We start from the raw sequence: 23,702 nt of genomic DNA, 5'->3' as shown, positions 1-23,702 counted from the left end.
ACCCCCATTGCCTGCAAAAAAAAAAAAAAAGAAAAAGAAAAACTCATTCTTATCACTTCCTCTCTCCATTATCTTTGTCATCTAATTTGCTGGCTATAGTGGCTTCTTAATTGGAGGAGCCAACTTCCAGGCTTTTCTCCTTATTCCTCCTACTTGTTCCCTGGTAAATCTTCATGCTGTTCTCTTGCCCCCAAAATTAAGTAGAAGAAAACATTCTAATTTTTCATCCTGGTATTCAAAGCTATCTATAGTTAGAGTCTTCCTTTCTGTTACTACTCCCCACTCCCACTCCCATCCTCTCAACAGGAATCTCATTGTGATAGCCCAGAATGTCTCCTATCCAACCATCCAAGTACTTGAGATCTAAATACATCTTTCTCCAGTCCTTCTCCAAGTTCTCTCATCACTTAATTTCTCTGGTACTCATTTTGGCTCATAATTATATGCTGCCTCACATAGCAATGAATTTTTCACATTGCCCCACCAAGACCTGCCACATTCCTCCGAACTAAATTATCTGCTCTTGGAGAACAACCACAGGATCTTGACATCTTAGATGTCATCCAGTCCAACGCCCTCATTTGATAGATGAAGAAACTGGGGCCCAGTGAAGTTTTGTGACTTCAAACTCAGAGGTTGTGCCTCCAAGTCCAATGTTCATTTCCATTGTACTTGTTTGTTTCTCACTCCACGCTGAGCACAATTTTGTGCTTTTGGAGGACCTTCCACAAATACTTGAATGGAAATCCAAATACGATCATGTCTTGACAGGTATCAATTCAGAAGAGCTGAATTAAAACAAAGGAATTGAATGTAATATGTTCACATTTTACTAGCTGAGGTCAGCCACCTCTACCTTTACTTTCTTATGTTTATTCTTTAATTCCTTTGAATTTTTATGGATCTTTCCAGTTAATTCCATGTAGCAAAAATGGATTTTTTTTCTTGTCCTTTACAATAGAACTGTAAATATTACTCAAGTAATAAATTTGCTGAGTAGTTCTTCTTGGCTATTTCAGACTTTGGACCAGATTCTGTAAGATTGAAGCAGTCTAATAGATCTTAAGCAGATAGCTATCAAGTGAGTGTTACCTCCTCAGATTTGTGTTAGGCATTGTTGGAAATGCAAAGAAGTGGTTCTGCTACTTACTAGTTATATCATCTCTAGGCAAGTCAATGTATTTCCTTGGATCTGTTTATTCATTTGTAAGACTGGATTATAGCCCCCTTCCCCTGAGCCAGGTCACCTGTGATCGTCCACCGCAGCCCACTTCCTTACAGGGGCTGCTCGGGAGCCGCCACTAAGGTTTACATCAGCACAAGAAGAAACAAGCAACATGGCAGCAATCCCGTCCAGCGGTTCACTCGTAGCAACCCATGACTACTACCGAAGACGTCTGGGTTCCACTTCCAGCAACAGCTCCTGTGGAAGTGCTGAGTACTCTGGGGAAGTGATCTCCCACCATCCTGGTCTTCCCAAATCAGACCCAGGCCACTGGTGGGCGAGCTTCTTCAGGAAATCGAGTCATCCATTCATGACAACTGTATTGGAATCCCCAGAGCACTCAAGAACTTTCCAGGTTGCTCATGGCACGATCACCTGTGACCTGGCTCAGGAGGCCATGAGGAAGCGGCATGTCAGCGAACCCAGCAAAACCAACACTGGGCCTTCTGCATGAGCAGCAGCACCCTCTGTGCTGCTCCCCTGCTTCTGAAGTGTGCTAGGCATCAGAGCCCATTTCCCCTTCCCCCCCTCCCCCTTCCCTTCCTTCTCCCACCTATTCCCTTAGAATAGACAGGCTGCTTAAGTGTAGAAATAGTTGTGTTGTGCGTGTGGTTTTTTAAAAAAGGAAAACAAAAGCAAAACACCAAAAAACAAGTAAAAGAAACCACACTTATCATTTGGTTTTTTTTACTATCCAAATCACCTGTGTGCTTTCCAGCAGCCTCAGTAACTTTGTTTACTTTGTACTCAACAGAAACTAATAAACTTTGAGCAGCCTTTTAAGAAAAAAAAAAAAAAGACTGGATTATAAATTTTAGAGTCAAAGGAGACCCTAGAGACCATCAAATCCAACTCCTTTTACAGATGAGGGACCTGAGGCACAAAGGTTAGGTTCGGCTAAGGTGACACAACTAGTAAGTGTCTGAGGAAGGATTTGAATCTGCTTCTTGCTGGCTCCAATATAGCTTTCTATCTGCCATACTTCTTGTTGTTTGTCCTTCATTCTCAAAGAGAACCATGACATGAATTTAAGTGCAGTCACCAGCCTCTCTTCACTGGGGCCATCTGGGTCCAGTGTCAAGATACATATCAGGACAATTGGAGATGCCCCTGATGGCCCCAAATGTTGAAGGCAAAGTTTCTAAGGCCAGATTTGAATTCAGGTCCTCCCAACGTCAGGGCCAGTGCACCAAGCTACCCTCATCCACTATAGTAGACTGCCTCACTAGGGAACGTTGGAATAGATGATCTCTAAGATGCCTTTTGGACATTCTGTAACATGATCCTGGACGTCAAAGCAATTGCTCCATTTGGAAAGGTTTAATAAAAGTTACTCATCACTAACTCACTTCTGCTCATTTATTTCAAGTAAATTTAGCCGCTTAGAATTTACAAACAAAAAACGACTTCAAATTCTTCCTTTCCAAATTCTTTGGTCCAAAGTCAACTCAAGTATATTCCTTTTTCATATCTTCCAAATCTGTCGGCTTCTGCTAACTTAACAATCTGAGCTACAGTGGTTGGAATGAATCCCCTATCACTAGAAATCACCAAACCAATCCTCCTTGTGAAAATTAGGAAAAACAAACACATTTGAAATTCCTTTTTAAAAATTCCCATATGGAATTAAATGGAAAAAGTCACAATAACTCAAAGGGGAAAACTATAGTAATAAAATAATAATCATAGAAACTGTTTTATAGCACTTTTTTTTTTGCTAAGGTTAATATGTTAAGTGCTTTATAGTTATTTCATTTGATCCTCACAATAACCCTGGAATAGAAGTGCTATTATTATTCCCGTTTTACAAGTGAGGAAACTGAGGCACAGAGGGGTTAAATGACTTGCCCAGAGTTGCATAGCTAGTAAGTGTCTAAGGCCAGGTTTCCTGATTTCTTGACTCCAGGCCCAGGCCACTATCCACTGCACTACCTACCTGCCCCCAGATTGCTAAACTTAGCTAGTAAATGTGACCCCTACAGAAGAAGTATGGGAAGAATCTTAGGATCATATATTGAGAGTACAAAGTTACCGTTAAACCAATCCTCTCATTTTACAGATGAGGATATTAAAGAGATTAGTTCCCTGTGAAGGGCCAAGAGACATTAAATGACCTGGCCAGGGCCAAAGGTTGTAAGTGCCTGAGGGAGGGTTTAAACTCATGTTTTCTTGATTCCAAATACAGTGCTTTATGTGGCTTCCTTTTAATTTTCTAGCAAAAGTCACTCTTTGAGTCTCTCTTTCTCTTTCTTCATATTAGATAAGGATAGATAGGAAACTAAAACTGAATGAACTTGTCTATGAAGGAATATGTGAAAAAGCAATACATATGAAATCAATTATGAGGAATAGGAAGATCTTTCTGTACCATCTCATATCCTAATTCTTACCAAGTATGAAATGAAGTAACTATAATTCTCTTTATATTATTCAGTGAAATGATATCTCTTGAACAGGATTATGAGTTAGAAAGAATTCAAGGACTATAAGACTCTAGTCTTATGATGCTATGTATACATAACAGTAAGATACATCTTTTGGTATTGATAAATTTAGCTGAAAGTTTTAGCCATGTAAGTTCTAATGATAATATAAATGGAGAGTATAAAACATGTGCCAAGTACATCAGTGCAATGAATGAATAGCAGAATTTTATTAGACATCCAGATTTAGTTATGGTTCAGGGTCTATGTGAATTAGCATCTAATTAATACAACTTCCATAAAAAAACAGAAATAATATGATAAAACTTGTGGCAGCCTATGTATGCCTCCTTGAAAGAAATCCTTTATTAAGACAGAAAGATGATCAACATTTAATTTACTGTTTAGCTACATTTCTCCTTGAATATTTGTTTTCCTGTAATTCATCTTGTTTCTTTTGGGGTATAACTTTTTCTACTTGGGCAGGAAAGAATAGGTGAGTAGGTTATATTAGAATAGAGGGTTCCCTTCTACACCCTATTCCAATTTTGACCTGTTCTTTAACCCTTTCTTGGTAGCCCCAGCCAGACTCAGCGCCTGGTACATAGTAGCTACTTAATAAATTCTTGTTGACTTTACTGTTCAAAACTGCTTTGCTTCTGAAGAATTGTGTATGTGTGCTTTCTCCTGCTCATAGAGAGCATTTTTAGCATATCACACACAATTGGCTAAATTCCACTTATCCCACTCCTTACTTTTGTTGGTGTTATTTATTGCAGTGGGAAGAACTTCATTTTCTTGGAAATATGATTTCCCCAAAATGTATAGCCACAGACTCCATGTTTAACGAGCAAGTGTCCCCAAGGCAAGTGACAAGTAGGGGCCACCCCACCAAAAGGCTGTCCCTGTTCAGAACCATTATGGAGAGAATGATGAATCCAGAGGAATCAGAACTGGATAATCCATTTGGTAACACAATGATCAGCTCCTGAATTAAAAGGTCAAAAGTAGGAATCGTTTCTTAATAAAAAGGCCTATTATGACTATAGTTATTCCTAATATTGTCTGTGAGTTGTGCTTTGGCAGAAGATCCTGGATATGGTTATTTTAAACCTAAACTTATACATGGTGAATATGTAAATATAAGAAAACTTTGTCTGCACAGTGCCTATTACTTGTAAGTTGATGCCTAGTCAGCTTTCTGTGATAAATTTTTAATCCAATAATAAATGAGAGCTGAACCAAGCCTTAATTACAGTAACTTCAATCACCAACACTTCATATTGTTTAAGTGAAGTTTAAGGCAAAAGTAGTTTGAGAGTTGCCTAGTTATTGCAGTAGCTGAGAAATAAACACAATGAAGGAGGGAAACAGAGGGAGGAGGGAAGAATGAACAAATGGACCAAGGAACAAATGAACAAATGAAGGAAAACTTTATTCATGAGGTTGAGCTTTGAAGAAAATATTCCAAAATAAAATCCAGGTGCCTGAGGTCTCTCAACCAGGTGCATGCTGCACTGATTACAATGACAGAGACTTTTCAGTCTCTTGACCTCACAAACAGGATGTTGGATACTGACCTTGTGCTGGCTTCGGTTCAATTCAGATGTTAAGCAAAAAATTGCAAAACCACAGAATAATTTGAAATGAGAAGTTCATGTATAATGCATGAGAAGTTATAGGCTTACTATTTACATAATTTAATCCCTAGGATTTTGCAAATTTTATAATTTCCTTTTATTTTGAATGCAAAACTGGAAGACAGGGAGATGAAAATTTTTGAGATTAATAATGCCCTCCAATGGAAAATGTATATCTGGTCTATTTCAGAGCCATCATTTGGTCACATAGCTGAAACTTAATATTTCAAAGGTTGTTTCCAATAGTCATTTGGGGGTGAAAGAAAGTTATCAATTTCAGGAATTTTTAGATTTAAAGGGAAGAATGTGAATGCACTTTATAATGTTGTTTAGCCAGAGGAAAAACCTATAGCAGAAAAAAAAAATATTTAAATGACTATCTAAAGGTCTTTAATATTAATCAAATTTAAATCCTTAAATTAACATGACATAGATTAGCAAATTTTAGGGGGGGGGTATTTTGGTGATATATAAGGATTCTTGTCTGTCCTTATATGTATTCTCCATTATCCTTAGCTGATTTCCTTTTGCTACATAAGCTTGTCTTCTCCTATACCTCTATGTCATTTGAAACAATGTCAGTAAATGCAAATTGATACTCGTGTTTTCCCTCCAGTAAATCTGCAGGGACTTGGGCCTGAGATGGGAAGGAAGGAGTCATGTGCTGCATTGCATGTGGAAGAAAGTCTCACTTAGCTAAAAATCTTAGAACTGTGCTGATGTTGTGATTTGTTGAATTGCTGGTTAATGAAGGCCAACTCCAAACTCCCTTTTGTTTCTCAACTCATGCGTTTTTGTTTTGAATTTTGCTCAGACTTCCTCTGAAATGATATTTCACCTTTACTAATGGATCTCTGAATCTCTTTTTGGTGGCTCACTGGGGATCACGTAAGTCATCACTCTTGTTGGTCAGGGCCCAGAGAGATGTTTAGGGAGTTTTTTATCTTTCAAGAGGAACAGTAAAACTAAATCATAAGCTCCTTGAGAAAAGGGACATTTTTTTGTCTATCTCTGTATGCCTAGTGCTTATCAGAGTATCTGGCACATAATAGGCCTTTAAGTGCTTTTTTTTTTTTACCTGATTTGTTCTTTTTTCTAAAATATGGCTTCCCTACCTACCCAACAACTAAACAAGGTTCTAATTAGTGGATATCTTACTAAATGATGTCTTTTAAAAGATGACTATCTAAGAGCTAACTTTTTATTTTAAAATACTCTTAATGCACTGGAGTTTTTTAGAAAACAGATAGCATTTAGTAATTGCTATTATTGAGGATTTGATTCATTAAATGTAAGACTCCTTTCACTTGAATGTGCAGGAAATACTGGTATGAATAAAAATGTCAGTGTCCTATTAAATGAAGAGTCTTGGATCAGTGGGCAATTAAAATATACAGGGGACAAATGGGTCATAGTAAAATCTTAACTCAATAAAGGCAAATTAGCTTATAATTATATCAAACAAACTCCCTTTACATCTCTTGGATTTACACATCAAATATGGTATTTGAATAGTAGGGTTTATGGGGGTGGGAGGCAGTGTTTGTTTTATTTTTTAAATAATAAGGATACGTTTCTGGTCTGAAAAGAGATTTCCAATTCATTATTAAAAGTACTAATAATAAAATATGGATGGAGAAGGTGGAACAGAATCCCCTAAGCATTCAAGATTGACATAACCTTTAATAAAGTAAGAAAACTTTTAAATTCTTAGACCTGGTTTTTCTAGGTTCAAATTTATGTCAAAGCACTTTTTGGTATGTAGTTAGTGCAAACTAATTTTTTTAAGCTTTTAAATGTCATCTTTGACTGAACAGAGTTTGAATGAGAGATGTTTCGTAGTTATTACTTGAGGCAAGGATTTGTACAAGGTTGGAGATAGACAGAGTAAGTAAACTCTCTTCATCCTAATTACTATCTGCTATTCATTTTGGGATTTGTATACATTTTCCTACATACTTTACACCTTCCAAGTTGGATCTGATGATTTTTAAACATAAAAAGAATCTGTTCTCCCTGTGCTCAGTTACATGATCCTGAAGACAGTAGTAATATCTTGTAATTTAGAAATACATTTTTATTTCTTTAAGAGGTCAAAACACTTCACAGTGCTTGTCTTGTCTTCAAAACATCCCTTTGGGATGGAAAGAGGAGATAATTACATTGCTTAAACAATAAGGAAGCTGAAAATTGGAGAGAGGTTTTACTTTCTGCCCAAGCTCATAGAGTGAGTAAAATAGGATAAGAATTCAGTTTTCTGGCTTTCCCCCCCAGCTGTCTTCCATTCTATTATTCTTGGATTACCTTGAATAAAATATGACATTTAAAAATTTATCATACGGTAATGCAGAGCCTCTACTGAATGGGGATAGGTAATAGTTTTCTGAAGTTATTTTGTAATGGTGAAAAGTCTAATACTGAAGAGCCATTACTTTGTTGAATCAGTGATGCCATTAGCAAGAAAAAAATGTGCACAGTTAACATAGTATTGTATAATCCTGGACAACACTAGCTGGGAAGAACACATGGAGAGTGTATTTAAGACACATGGAGCCACATACAGGCAAGGAACAGGATGACACTGAGCTATACCATGATTTTTAAAAATTCACATACCATATGGTATGCTGACATGTGATAAAGGAGAGGAAGTTGACAGGAGTTTTTCAATAATGTATTTTAGAAAATGATTCTTTTTTTTTAAACTAATATGTATATGAATTTAAGACAGATGTGTAAAACAAAACAAGGAAGCATTGAGTACTGACTCCTTCCATTCTCCATGCCCACAGTCAATCAGATAGTCGAGCTTCAGAGACTTTCTTCTTTTCTTTCCTCCTATTCTTGGCTTGCATGAAACAGCACATTTGGGATGCTCAGACATTGCCAATCCTGTGATGAGGCACTTGCAGGGTTTGGAGGTTAGGACATGTGAAATACGGAGCTGGAAGGAAGCATGCTGCTATTCCATTGGAAGCAAAAGGAAGTGTAGGTCCATAGAACACCTCTTCTTTGCCTTCTCTGCTGACGTCCAAAACCTGCCGAGAGAAGAGCTTTTGAATACTCAGAGAATAAACCCTATTTGCCAAAGTTTACAGATGGTAAGTGAATCTTGTTTAAACACGACAGGAAACTAGTTCCTCCCTCGGGTGGGAGAATGTGATTTCTGATTCTCCAAATTTTTGACCAACCAGTACTTGTAGGCACTATATTGTACCTCATCTTATGATGATAAAATACACAAACACATACTGGTAGGCAGCATGGGCTCATAGGAAGAATTCAAAAGACTACCTGTGCCTTAGCTCTACCCCTTCCTTATTAATACATGAAACACTCTTTGACCTCTTTGTGCTTTTCTTGATGATGATGAACCAATATTTGTATAGTGCTTCAAGGTTTGTAAGACATTTAATGAACCTTTTCTCATTTGAGTTTCACAACAAATCTTTATGGTAAGTGCTATCGGTATTACCCCCTTTATGCAGAGGAGGAAACAGTCTGGGGCAGGTTAAGTGATTTGCCTATAGTCATGGTAAGCATCGGATGTGGGATTTGAACCCAAGTTTTCTTAATTCTAAGTCCATCACTCCAAGCACTATACACCAATGATGCCATGTCATCTGCCTTGTTTACCTCACAGGGCTAGGAGGAGGACCAAAACTGATAGTATATATGAAAGCATTACTACAAGTGGTGAGTCAGTACTTCAATGAATTGTGTCAGTACAGGCATGGCAGACTGGTTACCTGGCTCTCCAACTTAATGTGTCTTAAAGAATTGGCTCCATGGTCACAAAACAATCAAGTGTCAAAAGTGGTATTTGAACCCAAACTTTCTAGCTTCCAGATTTAGCATTCTATTGAATATATGTGGCATAGTGGATAGAGCGCTGGCCCAGAAGTTGAGAGGACCCGAGTGCAAATATGACCTCAGACACTTATTACTAGATGTGTGACCCTGGGCAAGTCACTTAACCCCAATTGCCTTAAAACATCTGGGGCCATCTCCAGTTGTCTTGATATATATCTTGCCACTGGACCCAGATGGCTCCGGAGGAGGGAATGAGGTTGGTGACCTCCCTCACTTAAATCCAATTTACTTCAAGTAATGACATCACCCTGATATCATGGTTTTCACAAATGAAGAATAAACAACAACCATTATATAGTGTGTGTATGTAGAAAAATTTATGCACCATGTTGCCTGCCTCTAAGATGGTAGTATCATGCCATATGTATGAAAACTAGTTACCAATGTGGTATATTTTTATCTAATAATATTGCAATAAATGATAGTAAAGCTTTGCTCTCCCCACCTATCCCCCCATAAAAAGTGATTTGCAGCTTAATTCAGCAAACACATTAACAAAATAAAGAGTTTATCTTTCCATTATTCCCCTAATTGTAGTCAATAAGACATAAACTGACTCTATATTAGCCTGTGAAAAGTCCATAGGTAACTACAAATGAGACTTTTGGAGGAAGGAGAGATAAAAACAAGCTTGAAGCTACAGATGGGTTAGGAATGTTCATTAATTGAAACTGACTGTGACTGGGGCTGGACCAGGAGCATTTTAAGAACCCTTCTATAAACATGCATCAGAGAATCCCTCTGGAAGTCATGTAAATGTGTTGATTTCTGCTCCTTCTGCTGTCAGTTGAAAAACAAAAAAATACATCAAAGAATGCAAGCATTCAACTCCTAAATGACTTGTCATGGCACCTACATATTACACTGAGGGCAAGAATTACTAAACAATAATGAGGCTCTACAGCCTAATCAAAACTGCAGGTCACAAAGTCATGAATACCATGGCTTGGCTTTCCTGCCCTAAAGAGCTTCAAGGAAGGCACAGTAAACAGGGTAAAGAGAAGAAATGGTAGGAGATCCTGAAGCATGTAGACTTAGGGACTGGTGCACAGTTTCAGTGGCAGACCACCCTAGTCTGTTTCTGATTTCATTTAAAGAAACTACATCTCTGGGGTCAAATAACTCAAACTAACCTACATGGCTGATAACCACTAATGCTGCACAGTCTACAGGCTAGGAATTTTTCAGCAATCAACATCAAGAGGATTGTCATTAAAATCTAGGGACAATATGCTTTGTCTATTTCTGAGCCCATCCTAGGACCAAAGTGTTAAGAAGTATATGCATTGTGGAATAAACTGCACAGATAACAACTGGTCAAAGGGCCACCAGCAAAAGGTATACTGGGGCTCCTTATGTTACTTATAGGATGGTGGAACTTGGAATTTTCTAACTTTATTTTATTTCATTAATGGGAGAAAGGTATTCCTTGGAAGGTGGAATTCTACCAGAAAAAACAAAAATCAAATAGGATAAAAAACTAAGTGATCATAATGGATTTACTACTTTTCAACATGTATTATTTTCCTCTAGCTACCTGAGTTCTAATATGCACATGATTTGTGGTTATTCACATTTGTTTGACCCTTCTTCTCTTAATAAATTAAACTGGCAGAATTACTTAGACCTCTGGGTGACAGAATGGAGTCAGTGGGTCAGTCAATCAACATTTATTAAGTACTTAATATGAGTCAGGCACTGTGATAATACTGGGGATACAAAGAAACCTTACCCAAACTCGCTTCTTGTCATCATTGGCAAACAAACATGTATTGGTCACCAACTGTGTGCAAGGCACTGTGCCCTTGTCTTTCTTGTCTGCTAGTGCTCGGAAGCACTAGGTATTAAATTGGAAGAGATTTAAGTACAGCTATTATTCTGTAAGAAAGGAAGTAATTTGTTCATGTCTAAGTTTCCATGAAAGCAAATAGAGAAACGTGTCCTTCTCATGCCAAGTAGATCTTGTTCACACATCTGGAGCAAAATGAGCTCTTGTAGGTGTGGAAGCAACAGCAGGATTTGGCACATCTCAATTGGCATTGATTTGGGTTTGGGTTTTGTTGTTTTTTCCTGTTGGGGATGAAACTATTATTAATACCTTGGCTAGGCTTTAAAAATGGAGGGAGACCTCTCTTTAATTTATTTGCACAGTACCCTTGCTAGTGGTTGTCATTTATCTCTCCAGAATGCATCTCTAAGGGAGAGGAAGAATGTAAGGCCACTCAGGCAGAGATATGTCAGAATACACAGTTCAAAGAGAAGATACCAGTTGAGTGAAGGTAATCAGCCAGAGACCCTTTGTCTGACTCTCTGGGCCAACAGAGACTGCATATGTTAAGCAGATGTAATGCATTTTATCTGTGAGCATAGGAAAAGAAGAGTTGGCATTTTTCCCCCCCAAAAAAAAATGCTCTCCCTTATTAGCTGGCAAAAAAAAAAGCATCTGCATGGAGATGTTGCCAATTTGGCAGAGCATCCTTAGCCAAAAGAAAATAATACTAAATGAAGAACAGTGGAGGTGAGCTGGAAATGCAAAGTAATCACTTGCACACGTATGCAGCTGCTCCCCTCTACGTTATTCTTCATACATGGCAAAGCAGATTAGAATCAGTGCTTCATGCCAAATATTTGCTGTGCCCACATACAAATAAACAATAGCACTCCTACATCTGTCAGAAACCTTCATTACAAATGTGCGTCCTGTGGCTTCATTAAAAACAGGCCCCTGCCACAATCTTAAGAGTTGACTCAGGTGCCTTCTCTTTCACACCTGCCCTTAAGACAAAGGACACTGTATGCAGCCTGTTCCAGGTCAAGGATAAACAGAGAAATCACATAACTCCAAATAGTGGAAGTACATGTGTTCCTTCCTTGTCAGTGTTTGGAAGGTGTGAGTTTTCTTGCACCAGATAATTTGGTGTCTGTTGGATTGTAGTGAAAGTTTCTAATAACTTGGGAGAAAGAAAGAATTAAGCATCATAGGATTAAAAATTTAGGTTTGGAAGGGATTTAATGGCTATCTAATCCAGACTTCTTAATTTATAGGTGAGGAAATTGAGAATCAAGAGGCTAAATTACTGGGCCAAAGTCAGAGAAGTGGTCATCTGATTGCAAACCTAGCACTCTTTTTGCTGCTTTATGGACCTGATCAAACTCAATACTGTTTAAGGTTTGGCTATATCCTTAGAAACTCCAAAGTCACATGCATAGGATAAATGAAAGTAATTTAATCAATCAATCAATATTTATTAAGTGTCTACTATATGCAAAGCACTGTACTGAACCCAGAGAGGCCAAAGGTAGTCTTTGCCCTTAAGAAACTTACAATCTGATGGGGGTGTGCCATATTAAAAAGTTCAAGGCACATCATTTCTGGGTAATTAATCATTTTTTAAATCATGTCAGCATGTAATTAATAAAAGGGATCTCCAATGCCAAAAACTCATCCTGGAACCTACTCAACACTTATATGCCCTTGGAAGAGTTGGTGTTCCTGAGGGTGGCAATCCACTCTGGTTAACAAGTAATGAAAGAGAATGAATGTTATAATGAAAGGTGGACCTATTCTAATGAGGAGCTGACTGTGATAACCTCATTTACTGCCAAATCACCCCCAGCCTTGGGCCATCTAGATAAAGGATCTACCCCCACCCCCAACCTGTAGAACACAATGGCCAGAATTCACTTTAGATTAATTTTTTTGTAAGGTTTTTCTAGTTGGGTGGGGTAACGACCCCACCTAGATAAGATAGTCCAAAAGTAGTAAATTTTTAGGAAAGGTCAGGGATCTCCCCAATAATTTGTTATTTAATAATCATTTCTCTCAGGGGAGACAATATGTAAACACACACAAAGTGCATTATATACAGGATAAATAGGAAATAAAGAAAGAGAGAGAAGACACTGGAATTAAAGGGGGTTAGGGAAAGCTGCCTATAAAAGATGGAATTTGAGGTGGGACTTAAAGGAAGCCAGGGAAGCCAGCAGGTGACGTTTAGAAGGGAGAGCATTCTAGGGATGGAGTCAGCCAGAGAAAATGCCTAGAAATGGGAAGGTCTTGTTCCTGGGGCAGCCAGCAGGCCAATGACGACATGTTGGGGAGCAATGTGTAAGATGGCTGGGAAGGTAGGAGTGGGGCTGACGGTGCTCTGAATGCCAAAAAGCTTGCTGTATTTGCTCCTGGAGGCAATAGGAAGCCACTGGAGTTCATCAAATAAGGATCAGGCTTGTACTTTAAGAAAGTCACTTTATGGGGCCAGCTAGGTGGCAAGGTCCTGGATTCAGGAGGACCTGAGTGACCCTGGGTAAGTCACTTAACCCTCATTGCCAGAAAAAGAGAGAGAAAAAAAGAAAGAAAGCCTGTTGACTCCCAGGGACTACCTTTCTCCTATCAAAAACTATAATCCTTGGAGCAGCGAGGTGGCACAGTGGATAGAGCACCAGCCCTGGAGTCAGGAGAACCTGAGTTCAAATGCAGCCTGAGACACTTGACACTTACTAGCTGTGACCCTGGACAAGTCACTTAACCCCAATTGCCTCACGAAAGAAAGAAAGAGAAAGAAAGAAAATCACTTTAGTGGCTGAAGGATGGGTTGGAGTTGGGAGAGACTTGTGGCAAGCAGATCCCCCAACAGGTATTGTAATAATCAAGGGGTGAAGTGATGAGGGTCTGCACTAGAGTGGTGGCAGTGTCAGAGGAGAAAAGACCCACTGAAGAAATGTTGCAAGAGTGAAAATGGCAGACCTTGGCAACAGCTTGGATATGGGGGGTGAGGAATCCCAGATGACTCATGGTTGAGAGGATGAGTACTCCTCAGCAACATAAAATATATAGGTTTTTCTGAATTGAGCTGCAGAGGAGTCAGAGATATGAATAGCATGAAACTGAAAGGAAGGGAGGATACTGAGTAATAAAGGAAGAAGGAAAACCTGGACATAGCAACAGAGAGCAGCATTCTAACATCCCTGCCTTGACCAGGGAGCTAAGGAGAATGGGTGAAGGTACAGTCAGCATTGGAAAGGGAGGCCTTGGAATTAAGGTGTCAACAAAATGCTTCTCTACTAGAGGGGGAAAAAACCTTTACTTATAAAAGTAAAAAGTGTTTAAAAAAAAAACTTGTTTTGTTAGGAAAAGTTCAGGTTTTAGGTTACAAAGAGGTACAGTGCTATTTCTATAAATTAATTCTCTGCTATATGCCATTAATGATTTTCTTGACTCTTCAAGAAGAGTCAGGGACTTTTAGCATATCCAGAGCCAAACCATATCACACATACATACATACATACATACACACACAAATAAAAGAAGAGGGAGGGAGGACGGAAGGAAGGAAGGAAGGAAGGAAGGAAGGAAGGAAGAAAGAAAGAGAAAGAGAGAGAAAGAAAATGGCTATTTCTTAACAGAGAGGAACCAGCTATTGTCAAATTAGAATAAAACAGCTTCAGTCTGATCTATTTAAACAAAATATTGATACCAAAAAATTGGAAATGCTTAAAAAGAATACACATTAATACTATTATTATTAATACTATGAAAGTTTAAGCCATGTAAAACAATCCTCACAACACAAAGTACCTAGAAACTAGTTTAACCAGCAAACACTTGATCTTGTTATCAGGCAAGTCAGCCAAGGGAAATGTTTGTTTAGAATGTAAACCCAGTTGTAAAGTCTTATGGAAGAAAATAAGATTAATCAATCAATTAGTTGGCTGATTAAATAAATAAAATATAAATTATATAAGTTTGAAAAATGGCAAGTAATATACAGAAAGTGGGGTGAATTAATACAAATAAGATCGTCTTAAGAGCACTCAAGGATAAAAACTGAAGGGCAACAAACAGCTAAAAAATAGAAATGATCTGGAAGGAGATGTGTAACAAATCATTTTCTTCATCTATCAGAGTGTGGGCACTAACATTTAATCTTTTACATTGTACCCTCTGGGCTACATAAGGAAGTATGAGGGTGAGTAAATCATTACCCCATCTCAAAGAAAATGGGAGCTAGGATAATCACTTCAGAGCTTGTGCTACAGAAGTTGAAATGGCATTAAAGAAAACAGAAATGGGAAGAACAGCTTGGTCAGACCAAGTCTACACAGAGGAGGTCTAAAGTGGAGATAACAATTTTGAGGCATTATTAGTTTTCAAGATATCTGGGGGGGGAAAGCAGTAAGATACCAAATAAGTAGGAAAATATTATAAACATTTTTTAAAAATTGTAGAGGATATGAAGAATTTCTAAATAGTGTGCCATTAGAGATGTATGACAAAAAAGGAAGTGGGCCAGTGACATCGAGAGAGGAACAAACATTGGTATTCACACAATATCAAGAGATCTTGATGGAATGCCTCTGACACGATGGGTGACCCCTTTCTGTAGGATGGACATAACAACATGGACAAGAGTTGCAGTCTAGGCAGGACCCACACTGATGAGATCACAGGTCCGTCGAAGTAGCAAGCAACATACTTTCACACCTCTCAAATCTTTATAAGAATACATACGTATCAGTCAACCAACAGGAACTGTAAGTGCTCTGTGCCAGATACTCTGATAGGCACTAGAGATAGGCAAAAGAACTCCAAGAACTTAAATACTTTTGTGGAAAACAACATGTACAGAATGTCCCCAAAACTTTAAACAGTACTAAGACTTTTGGGACACTGTGTGTGTGTGTGTGTGTGTGTGTGTGTGTGTGTGTGTACATTGTATACATTATGTATATAAAAACAAAATAAATGCAAGGTAGTATTCAGGGAGTACTGAATAAAAACATGAGAAGTCAGCAGTCAACTTTTCACAAACTATTTGATAAGAGATCACACAACTGAGAAAAAGATACAGATAATACAAGATTTTGTAACACAAACACAGAGTGTTCATTACTTATTAACTATAGAAAAGCATTTCACTCAATACTGTTGGCCTTCTTAAAATAGCCTTAAAGACCATCTTCCAGCAAGGTATCACTTGTATATGACAAACTAATATGATACCTTAAGATATATAACAAAAGATAGCCTTGTTCAAGAATCTTCAGGTTATTAATATCAAGAGATGAATTAAACATAGGGAAGTATGCTCGCTAAAGGTGTTTGCCAATCTCATAAAGGATATTGTGTACAGAGCTCAAAATGAAAAGAGATTCCCCATATATAGTACTTGTCTCCCCGATGGTCATGTTTACAGATAACACTGTGCTAACTGCATGCAGACCTGGAACTCAGCAGAAGAAACTTTGGCCTACTTATCTACACAGTAAAATCCAAGTGAACAGTACCATTTTCTAGTCTATGTTAGACAGCTGTATGAACATCCTATAGAATGGATTATGGATCTATGAGCACATCAATGTTGGACAGATGTAACAGTGGATAAGGAATAGGTCCAAATTTGAATAAAAAGGTAGCTGGGAAATATATGAGAAATTGTGCAGCACTTTCAATAACCCCAAGTTTTTAGTTTTAAAAATATCCCAGGGGGCAGCTAGGTGGCACAGTGGATAAAGCACTGGCCTTGGATTCAGGAGGACCTGAGTTCAAATCCAGCCTCAGACACTTGACACTTACTAGCTGTGTGACCCTGGGCAAGTCACTTAACCCTCATTGCCCCACCTATACACACACACACACACACACACACATATACATATATGTGTGTGTGTGCATGTATATGTATATCTAGCCTATCTCTTTTGCACCAGTATTCTTCTAGAAATGGTATATGGCTATGAATCTTGAAATAGCATATTCTCCATGGAATCAAATTTGTACCCAAAGGGTAACAAAGATTGGTGTAAATAGGCTGCAGTACATTACCAAAGAGTTACATATACAAGCATAAACTATATTAAATTCCATTCGATTAACATTTTAAAGTCCCTTCCATGTGCCAAACATTATACTAGGTATGAGAGATACAAAGACAAAAGTCCAACAGTCCCTGCCTTCAAGAAGATTACATTCTATTAGAGGAATCAATATGTGCATAGAAAATTAAATTCACAATCTATCCAAAGTAATTTCTAGGAGGAGGTCAAATTTCTAATATGAAGAGTAATTTCTTAACCATAGGATGCAATTTGAGGAATAAGGTAGGAATAGGGAAATGGGGGGGGGGTGGTAAATAAGACAGGTGAGAGTGGTGGTGAGGGAAGAAAGTTTTCCCATACACACGGACACACATATATGCATAAACACACATAAAATAACACTTTCACGGAAGGTATAGTAAGGCTAATTTAAGTATAAATCCCTGAGCAATAAGTAGAAAACAGCGTGAATAGAAAGGTTAATCACGTACAGCAGCTAGGGAGACAACCAGCTCCTGGACCTACCTGTTGGCCAAGGCAGAGAATGATAGAATTCTGGGCCTGACTGATTATGATGGGATGGGATGATATTTCATCAGATGAGTGAGTGGTCAGGTGGAAAGTTGTAAGTGGACTTAAAAATCACAGTTGGTTATAAAATACCTACTTGGTTTTCATACAATGTCCCCCCTAGAATTCTGCCAATACTTATAAACTTGAAAAGCTATCCCTCCCTTCCTTCGTACCCCAACCCCCAAGCAAAGAAGCTCATCAAGGGCATACTTGAATGAGAGCAGACTTACAAACTCCCTGGAAGAAAAAAAAAGGCTACAACTGTATTAAATATCACCTAAACATAACCAAGCACTCGTCTCCCATCAGCTGGATGAAACCTCCCAAGAAAGCTCATTTTGTAGCACCTCTAAGCTCACCAGCCATGTCCAGATGGCAATTCCTCATAGGCTTGGAAACCACAGACACCTGACACAGATTGCTTGCACTTAACAGAACAGCTAATCTGTGCAGGAAAGAATCTAACTGCTCCAATCAGGAAGCTTCCCATTGGGCTGATCTCTTGTGCCATGGCAGATATCAGTTGATTCCAGCATAGTTGATATGCCTTGGACAGTTGAATCTCTTCCCTCATGCCCTGATGTCAAGTCAAGTCAACAAGTGCTGGGCATCCCTGCCACCCTTGCTCCAGTAAAACTGGAACAGGGGTGGCAGGGTATTCGAGTTTAGAGGAGCAAAAGTGTAATGAAGTCAAAGAATATAAAAACTAGAAATATAAAACTGGCCCAAAACATTAAAAACCAGGTCCTGTCTAAGGAAATCAATGGCATCTAGGACTATTTCCAAAGGCATGCTGAGAACTGTGCTGGGTCTGAGCTGCTAACATCCACTTGTGCCAACAGTGCTTTGGGACTGGCTGGCCAATGATAAACCACTTGCTGCTCAGAACAGCTCTGGGAACTGTCTGCCAGAAAGTAAAGCACAAATGCACAAGCCTTAACATGAAGAATCCTATTGTTTTCAGTTCTAATACTTAGAAAACAAAATGACAAATGCATAAAAGGAGAGTGAATATTTTTAAGCTATTATAAGTTTTCTTTTTTCCTTGTTTTAAAACAGGAGTGAGGGGCTCCTAAATGATACACACATACATGCATACACAATACACACACGTTCATGCACATGTGCATGGACATGCAATACATATGTACAGTGCATATACATGTGTGTACATACACAGAGAAATGCCTGTACATGTATACACATACATAAAGACACACATCCCTGGCTCAATTCCTTTTTTCTTTCAGGGGAACAATCTTTTAATAAATAATATTTTCAACATACAGTCAGAGATCAGCTTAGTAGTTGAATGAGTGGCATATGTGTATATGCACACGCGTGCACGCGTGCGCACACACACACACACACACACACACACACACACTAGTGTTAGCCTCTCTCTTCACTTGAATGCTTTTGCTCATTCAGTAACAACACTGCAAAAAAGTAACCTTTCTGAACCACTTGAAGAGACTTCAAAAGAAACCTCAACTACCCACCTGGATACATGCCAGAGGCTCATTTGTCCAAATCGAATAGCCACCAACTAAATATATTCTTCCATTATGGACAGCAACTCCGGATTCGTTTTGACCTAAAGCAAAAAGGAAGAAGGAGGGGGTAAAATACACCACCTGCATGTTTTAATTAACCCTTTTGGCACTGAGAGATGCAATTCCTTTATGCTGGTGGATTTAACAGAAACAGTGAGATAGGTAGCAACTGATCACTGCCTCCCGGGTGGTAGAGAGGTAGAACTATTGTGGGCACACTAAGCTGCTAAGAAGTAATCTATGCAATGATATTAGGGTCAAAATGGGGCAAATAATTATTATAAACTATTAGTGAAATGATTCATTAAAATTAAGTAAAGGCTTCTCCATCTAACTAAAAAATGTATATTGTGTGCTACCAATTTAACTTTGCACCAACCAATATCAGAAAAGGGGAAGAACAAGGCTTGTTATCAGGGGACCTGAGTTTGGGCCCTAGATCAGTCATTTGTTAGCTCTGAGATCTCAAATAAGACAACAATCTGAGCCTCCTCTTCTGTAGAATAAAGGTAACAATATTTTCACTGAGGAAAGCACTATGCAAACTGTAAAGCACATCCTAATGTAAACAATTAATGCTACTATGTCACGTATTTGAGATGTGGAATATCTCCTGAACATGCAAATGAAAGAAAATGGTTAAATATGTAGGGGTGTACCTCTTAACCCCAAAGACTTAAACTCCTTAAGGGAAGAGATTTCTTCTTTTTTTTTTTTCCTGTCCTCGGCACCTAGCACACTGCCTGATATATAGTAGATACTTAATTAAATGCTTATTGATTGATACATTGAAGTCTGAGTGAAAAAGTCATTCCTCTGGATTGCCAAACATGTCTATGTTGAATATGCCCTCTTTTTAAAAAAAGGGTTCTTGTATAATGTATACATATACACATATGTAATGTATGGATATATATGTATCTGTATACACATACACTCAGGCAAAGTTTTTAAACTGTCTTTCAAGTACTTGATCTACGAACAGTTGGGGGAAATCCTAAATGCTGACACATCAAAATAATTTAATTCCTTGTTTAGTGCTAGTAGTGTTTTTTCTTTTGTTTTTAAAGACAGAATAACTCAGGAATACATATTCTTCCCTAGAGGACATCGGAGAATGAGATAGTTGCATTTTATTGATGGGCTGACAAAGGATTGACTGAGGCAATAAATAAACTATATCCTAAGACAGTCAGAATCATAGATCTAGGAAACTGGATAGTCTAAGGTCCCATTGTGGTAACTTGAAGAATCTATACATGCATTTGTGGGACTCGGAAATCATTTTTTACAAAGTACAAAAAAGGTAGATCATCTTAAATTTCTAAATGCTACTCCCAACTAATAATGCGCAAATGGAGAATATTAATACTGTTACCACCACCATCACCAGGAAGTGGGAGTGTTTGCCCACTGGAGTACCTGGCCTTCAATTTACTATTTTAAAAAGGCATCAAAAAGTAATGCAATCTGCTAAGTCCTAGAACCTGATTTATAATTTTGTAAATGATTCAAAGGAAATGAACTAATATGCCGAGCTCATAGGATATAACAGAAGAAGATGGAACCTTAGAGATTACTGAGTGCAAAGCCTCATTTTGCAAATGAGGAAACAGAAACCTAAAGAAGGGGAGAAAATTTGCTCAAGGTCACACAGCTAACTGACAACAGAGACAAGATGCGATCCCAGGTCCTCTGAATCCAAAATCTGGCTGTCTTTTCATTGCCAAACATTCGCCGGCCACTTCTAAGTTTTGATAATGCAAAGACAGGAAAAGCTTTCAACTCCATGAAGATGCTATAAAGTTTGGTTATTTCTGTGCCTCCCTTCCATGCCTTAATACAGGACATGACGGAATGATTAGGACAATATGCACAGCCTTTCATCGTGGCAATGCTTCATTCCTTTTAAATGAGTCTGTAAACTTACAATCCAAAAAATGCAGATACTTACAACACTGTATGTTTCTTAAAAGTATATATAGTATTTTCTGTACATGTCACCCAACACAGGAGTGCAAAAGACAGAAACAACAAAAACCAAAACAACAACCTTTTCCAAATCATTCTGCCTATTGAAGATAGTTGGAAGAAGTAGAAAAAAAAATAAATTTAGTGGAACTTAAATTACAGTCAGGAATATAAGGCTTACTTTAGGGGGAGGTGTTCATTAACTCAGACCCCCTATCCTCACAGCTGCATTATTTACAAATTTTAAGGTACAGATTTGTTTTGTTACAGCAGAGAAATGTATGAGCATTTCTTAGCCACACAGAGAAGCAAGATGAATATGTCACATAAAAAAAAAAAAGTATTATACCAGAAGTCAGGAAACACCTGCATTTAAATCATTATGTCACAGGGGAAATGGTTGGTGTGGGGGTCCTTAGGAATTCCTCTTTGAAGAATTACACCCTCTCACAAATCCTAGAATAAAAAAATATTTTATTTAGGCACTAGAGAAAGGAAACCAAGAGAGAAGTCAAACTTCTCTCAAAGGGAGATAGTTCCAGACATGTGGTTCTCTGAGATACCCATCTCCCTGAACAAAAGCCTTAGCTTTTATAGAATGTAGATGGGGTGATCACCTGAGCCCTTATTGGCGGTGGGCTTGGAGAAGTTGGGGGAGGGGTAATTAACACCTTACAATGGAAAGTTCCCTTTGAGGTTAGGGAAAGCTTAAGTGAAGGTTTGAATGAGGGGACTTCTGGAGTTATCTCTGTCCCCTTGGTGCCACTCAGGCAAGCAGCCATGCCTAATGAGATTATGTTTCTGAGGGGTCAGGGAGATGCTTCTTTAGGTGTGTCTGTCTCTGTCCTTTGATTTAGCTTCTCAAGGAGAAGGTTCCCTGAGTTCCCCCAGAAAACTTCTGAGGTACCCCAGGCCCATAATACTTCCTCCAGTACTTAGCAGCTATGTCACCTTGGGCATGTCATATCACCCCTATGAGCTGTAGTTTCTTCATTTATAAAATGGGAATAATCATACTTTATATAGTTATCCTATGTATTTTAAAACTTAGTAAATCTAAAAGTGCTAAATAAGTGGCGGGTATTATTCCTGAGAGCATGGAATATTGAATAGAAAGCCATTCTTAGAGTCAAGAGGATCGAGATTGATGTCCCACCTCTGACATATACTAACTCTGTGACCACAGGCACATCAATTATCTCAGTGCCATAGGCAACTCCTTAAGATTTTAACATACAGATGAACTGTCGATCTATACCAGTAAAAGGAATTTCTATACTGGAAGTTCTATATTGGAAGTTCTCTACTATTTTTTTTAAACCTCCAAAAGTGATACAGGCCACAGAGAAATTAACTAGCTTTACTAGCTTTGATACTTAAAGGAGATCTCCCCCTCCACACACATCCCCCCCCAAAACAAACAATATCTTTATTCTAGTTAGTAGAATCAGACCCATTTAGGAAGATGATAAAAATTATTATTTTTTTTAAATGTACTTCAAAACAAAGCCAGCTTCTCTTCCTTCTCTCTCTCTCTCTCTCTCTCTCTCTCTCTCTCTCACTCTCAGCAATGAGGGTTAAGTGACTTGCCCAGGCTCACACAGCTAATAAGTAATTCAGGTCCTCCTGAATCCAAGGCCGGTGCTTTATCCACTGTGCCACCTAGTTCCCCCCGCCCCCCCCCCCCCCCCCCAGCTTCTCATCTCAAAAATGTTTAGATGTTTTTTCATTTCACTCAATCAAAAGTACTTACCAGTTAACAGGTTGAAATTGCAGCGCGTCCACTGGTCTGTATCTATGTTATAAGAATCTATATGTCGCACAAGGATGCGATCATTATTATAGTCCAAGTCATTGCCCCCAAGAACATACAGCTTCCTCTGGACAGCAGCCATAGAATGGTACACCCTTCTCTGCGGCATGGGGCTTCGACTGATCCACTGATTCTGCAAATGGGAGTAAAGCAAAACTATGCCTGTGATGGGGCATGAATGATTCCTATGGTGGAAATAGCAAAGCCAAGTATAGAGACTTCTAGATTACAAGGCTCCTTGAAGGTAGAGACTATTGCCATTTTCCATCTTTGCATAATCAGTCAGCAGAAGTATCTTGCATATGGCCAGGCCTCAAACGATATCTGAGTTGAATTTAAGACACTTCCCCTTTCTTCCTGTGTCACCCCCCCCCCTTCATCCCTATGCCTCTTAAATGTCTAACTCACACAGTTCAACATGAACTTTGGTAATGGGCCATGAAACTTAAAGACCTCAGGCCAATAAGAATAAACATAGAAAGAAAAACCAAAAACTTAAATATCACTTATCTTAAAGGCTTCCTTGAAAAAGAGAGACAGACAGTTCCCCTATTTGTCTTTAATGAAATGACTTTGGAAACAATGTCCATTTGTGGCTATGTCTAATAAGAGGATATGAGAAAACACTAGTATGGTAGCTATCTTTCTTGACCCAGTGGTTACTCATTTAAGCAAATAATTTTGTTGCAAAAACACTGTGTGGCTGGGGATGTTTTGTTTCTTCTCATGAATATGGCCACTGAAGGACTCCCTGGATAGAGAAGGAAAAGGTGGTTTTTGTTCTCCAAAATTAACTTTTTGAGGCAGATGGAA

The 23,702-nt window shown here is 38.5% G+C and overlaps 2 protein-coding genes across 4 annotated transcripts in view; one reads left to right on the top strand and one right to left on the bottom strand.

The window, feature by feature from the left end:
* Positions 1-1,278: 1,278 nt before the first annotated feature.
* Positions 1,279-2,012, top strand: LOC122725303 (pancreatic progenitor cell differentiation and proliferation factor-like). The gene has a single exon (XM_043962341.1). It carries the CDS (start codon positions 1,338-1,340, stop codon positions 1,677-1,679), a length of 342 nt encoding a protein of 113 aa, XP_043818276.1. The 5' UTR covers positions 1,279-1,337; the 3' UTR covers positions 1,680-2,012.
* Positions 2,013-3,866: 1,854 nt separating this feature from the next.
* KLHL32 (kelch like family member 32) overlaps positions 3,867-23,702 on the bottom strand; it is a 219,111-nt gene continuing 199,275 nt past the window's right edge. For all 3 annotated transcript variants that reach the window (XM_043964176.1, XM_043964179.1, XM_043964177.1), the window contains 3 exons: positions 22,830-23,022; positions 19,052-19,146; positions 3,867-8,326 (listed from right to left, as the gene is read on the bottom strand). In XM_043964176.1, the coding sequence (XP_043820111.1) occupies positions 8,165-8,326; positions 19,052-19,146; positions 22,830-23,022 (450 nt within the window). In that variant the 3' untranslated portion in view covers positions 3,867-8,164. The remainder of the gene's footprint in view (positions 8,327-19,051; positions 19,147-22,829; positions 23,023-23,702) is intronic.

Source organism: Dromiciops gliroides, chromosome 4, assembly GCF_019393635.1.
Source record: "Dromiciops gliroides isolate mDroGli1 chromosome 4, mDroGli1.pri, whole genome shotgun sequence".
NCBI lineage: Eukaryota > Metazoa > Chordata > Mammalia > Microbiotheria > Microbiotheriidae > Dromiciops > Dromiciops gliroides.
Note: the sequence above shows the minus strand (reverse complement) of the source record. Positions and strands in the feature narration are given on the sequence as shown.

Coding starts and splice junctions, on each gene's coding strand:
- LOC122725303 (XM_043962341.1), top strand. CDS start 1,338: ATGGCAGCAATCCCGTCCAGCGGTTCACTCGTAGCAACCCATGACTAC.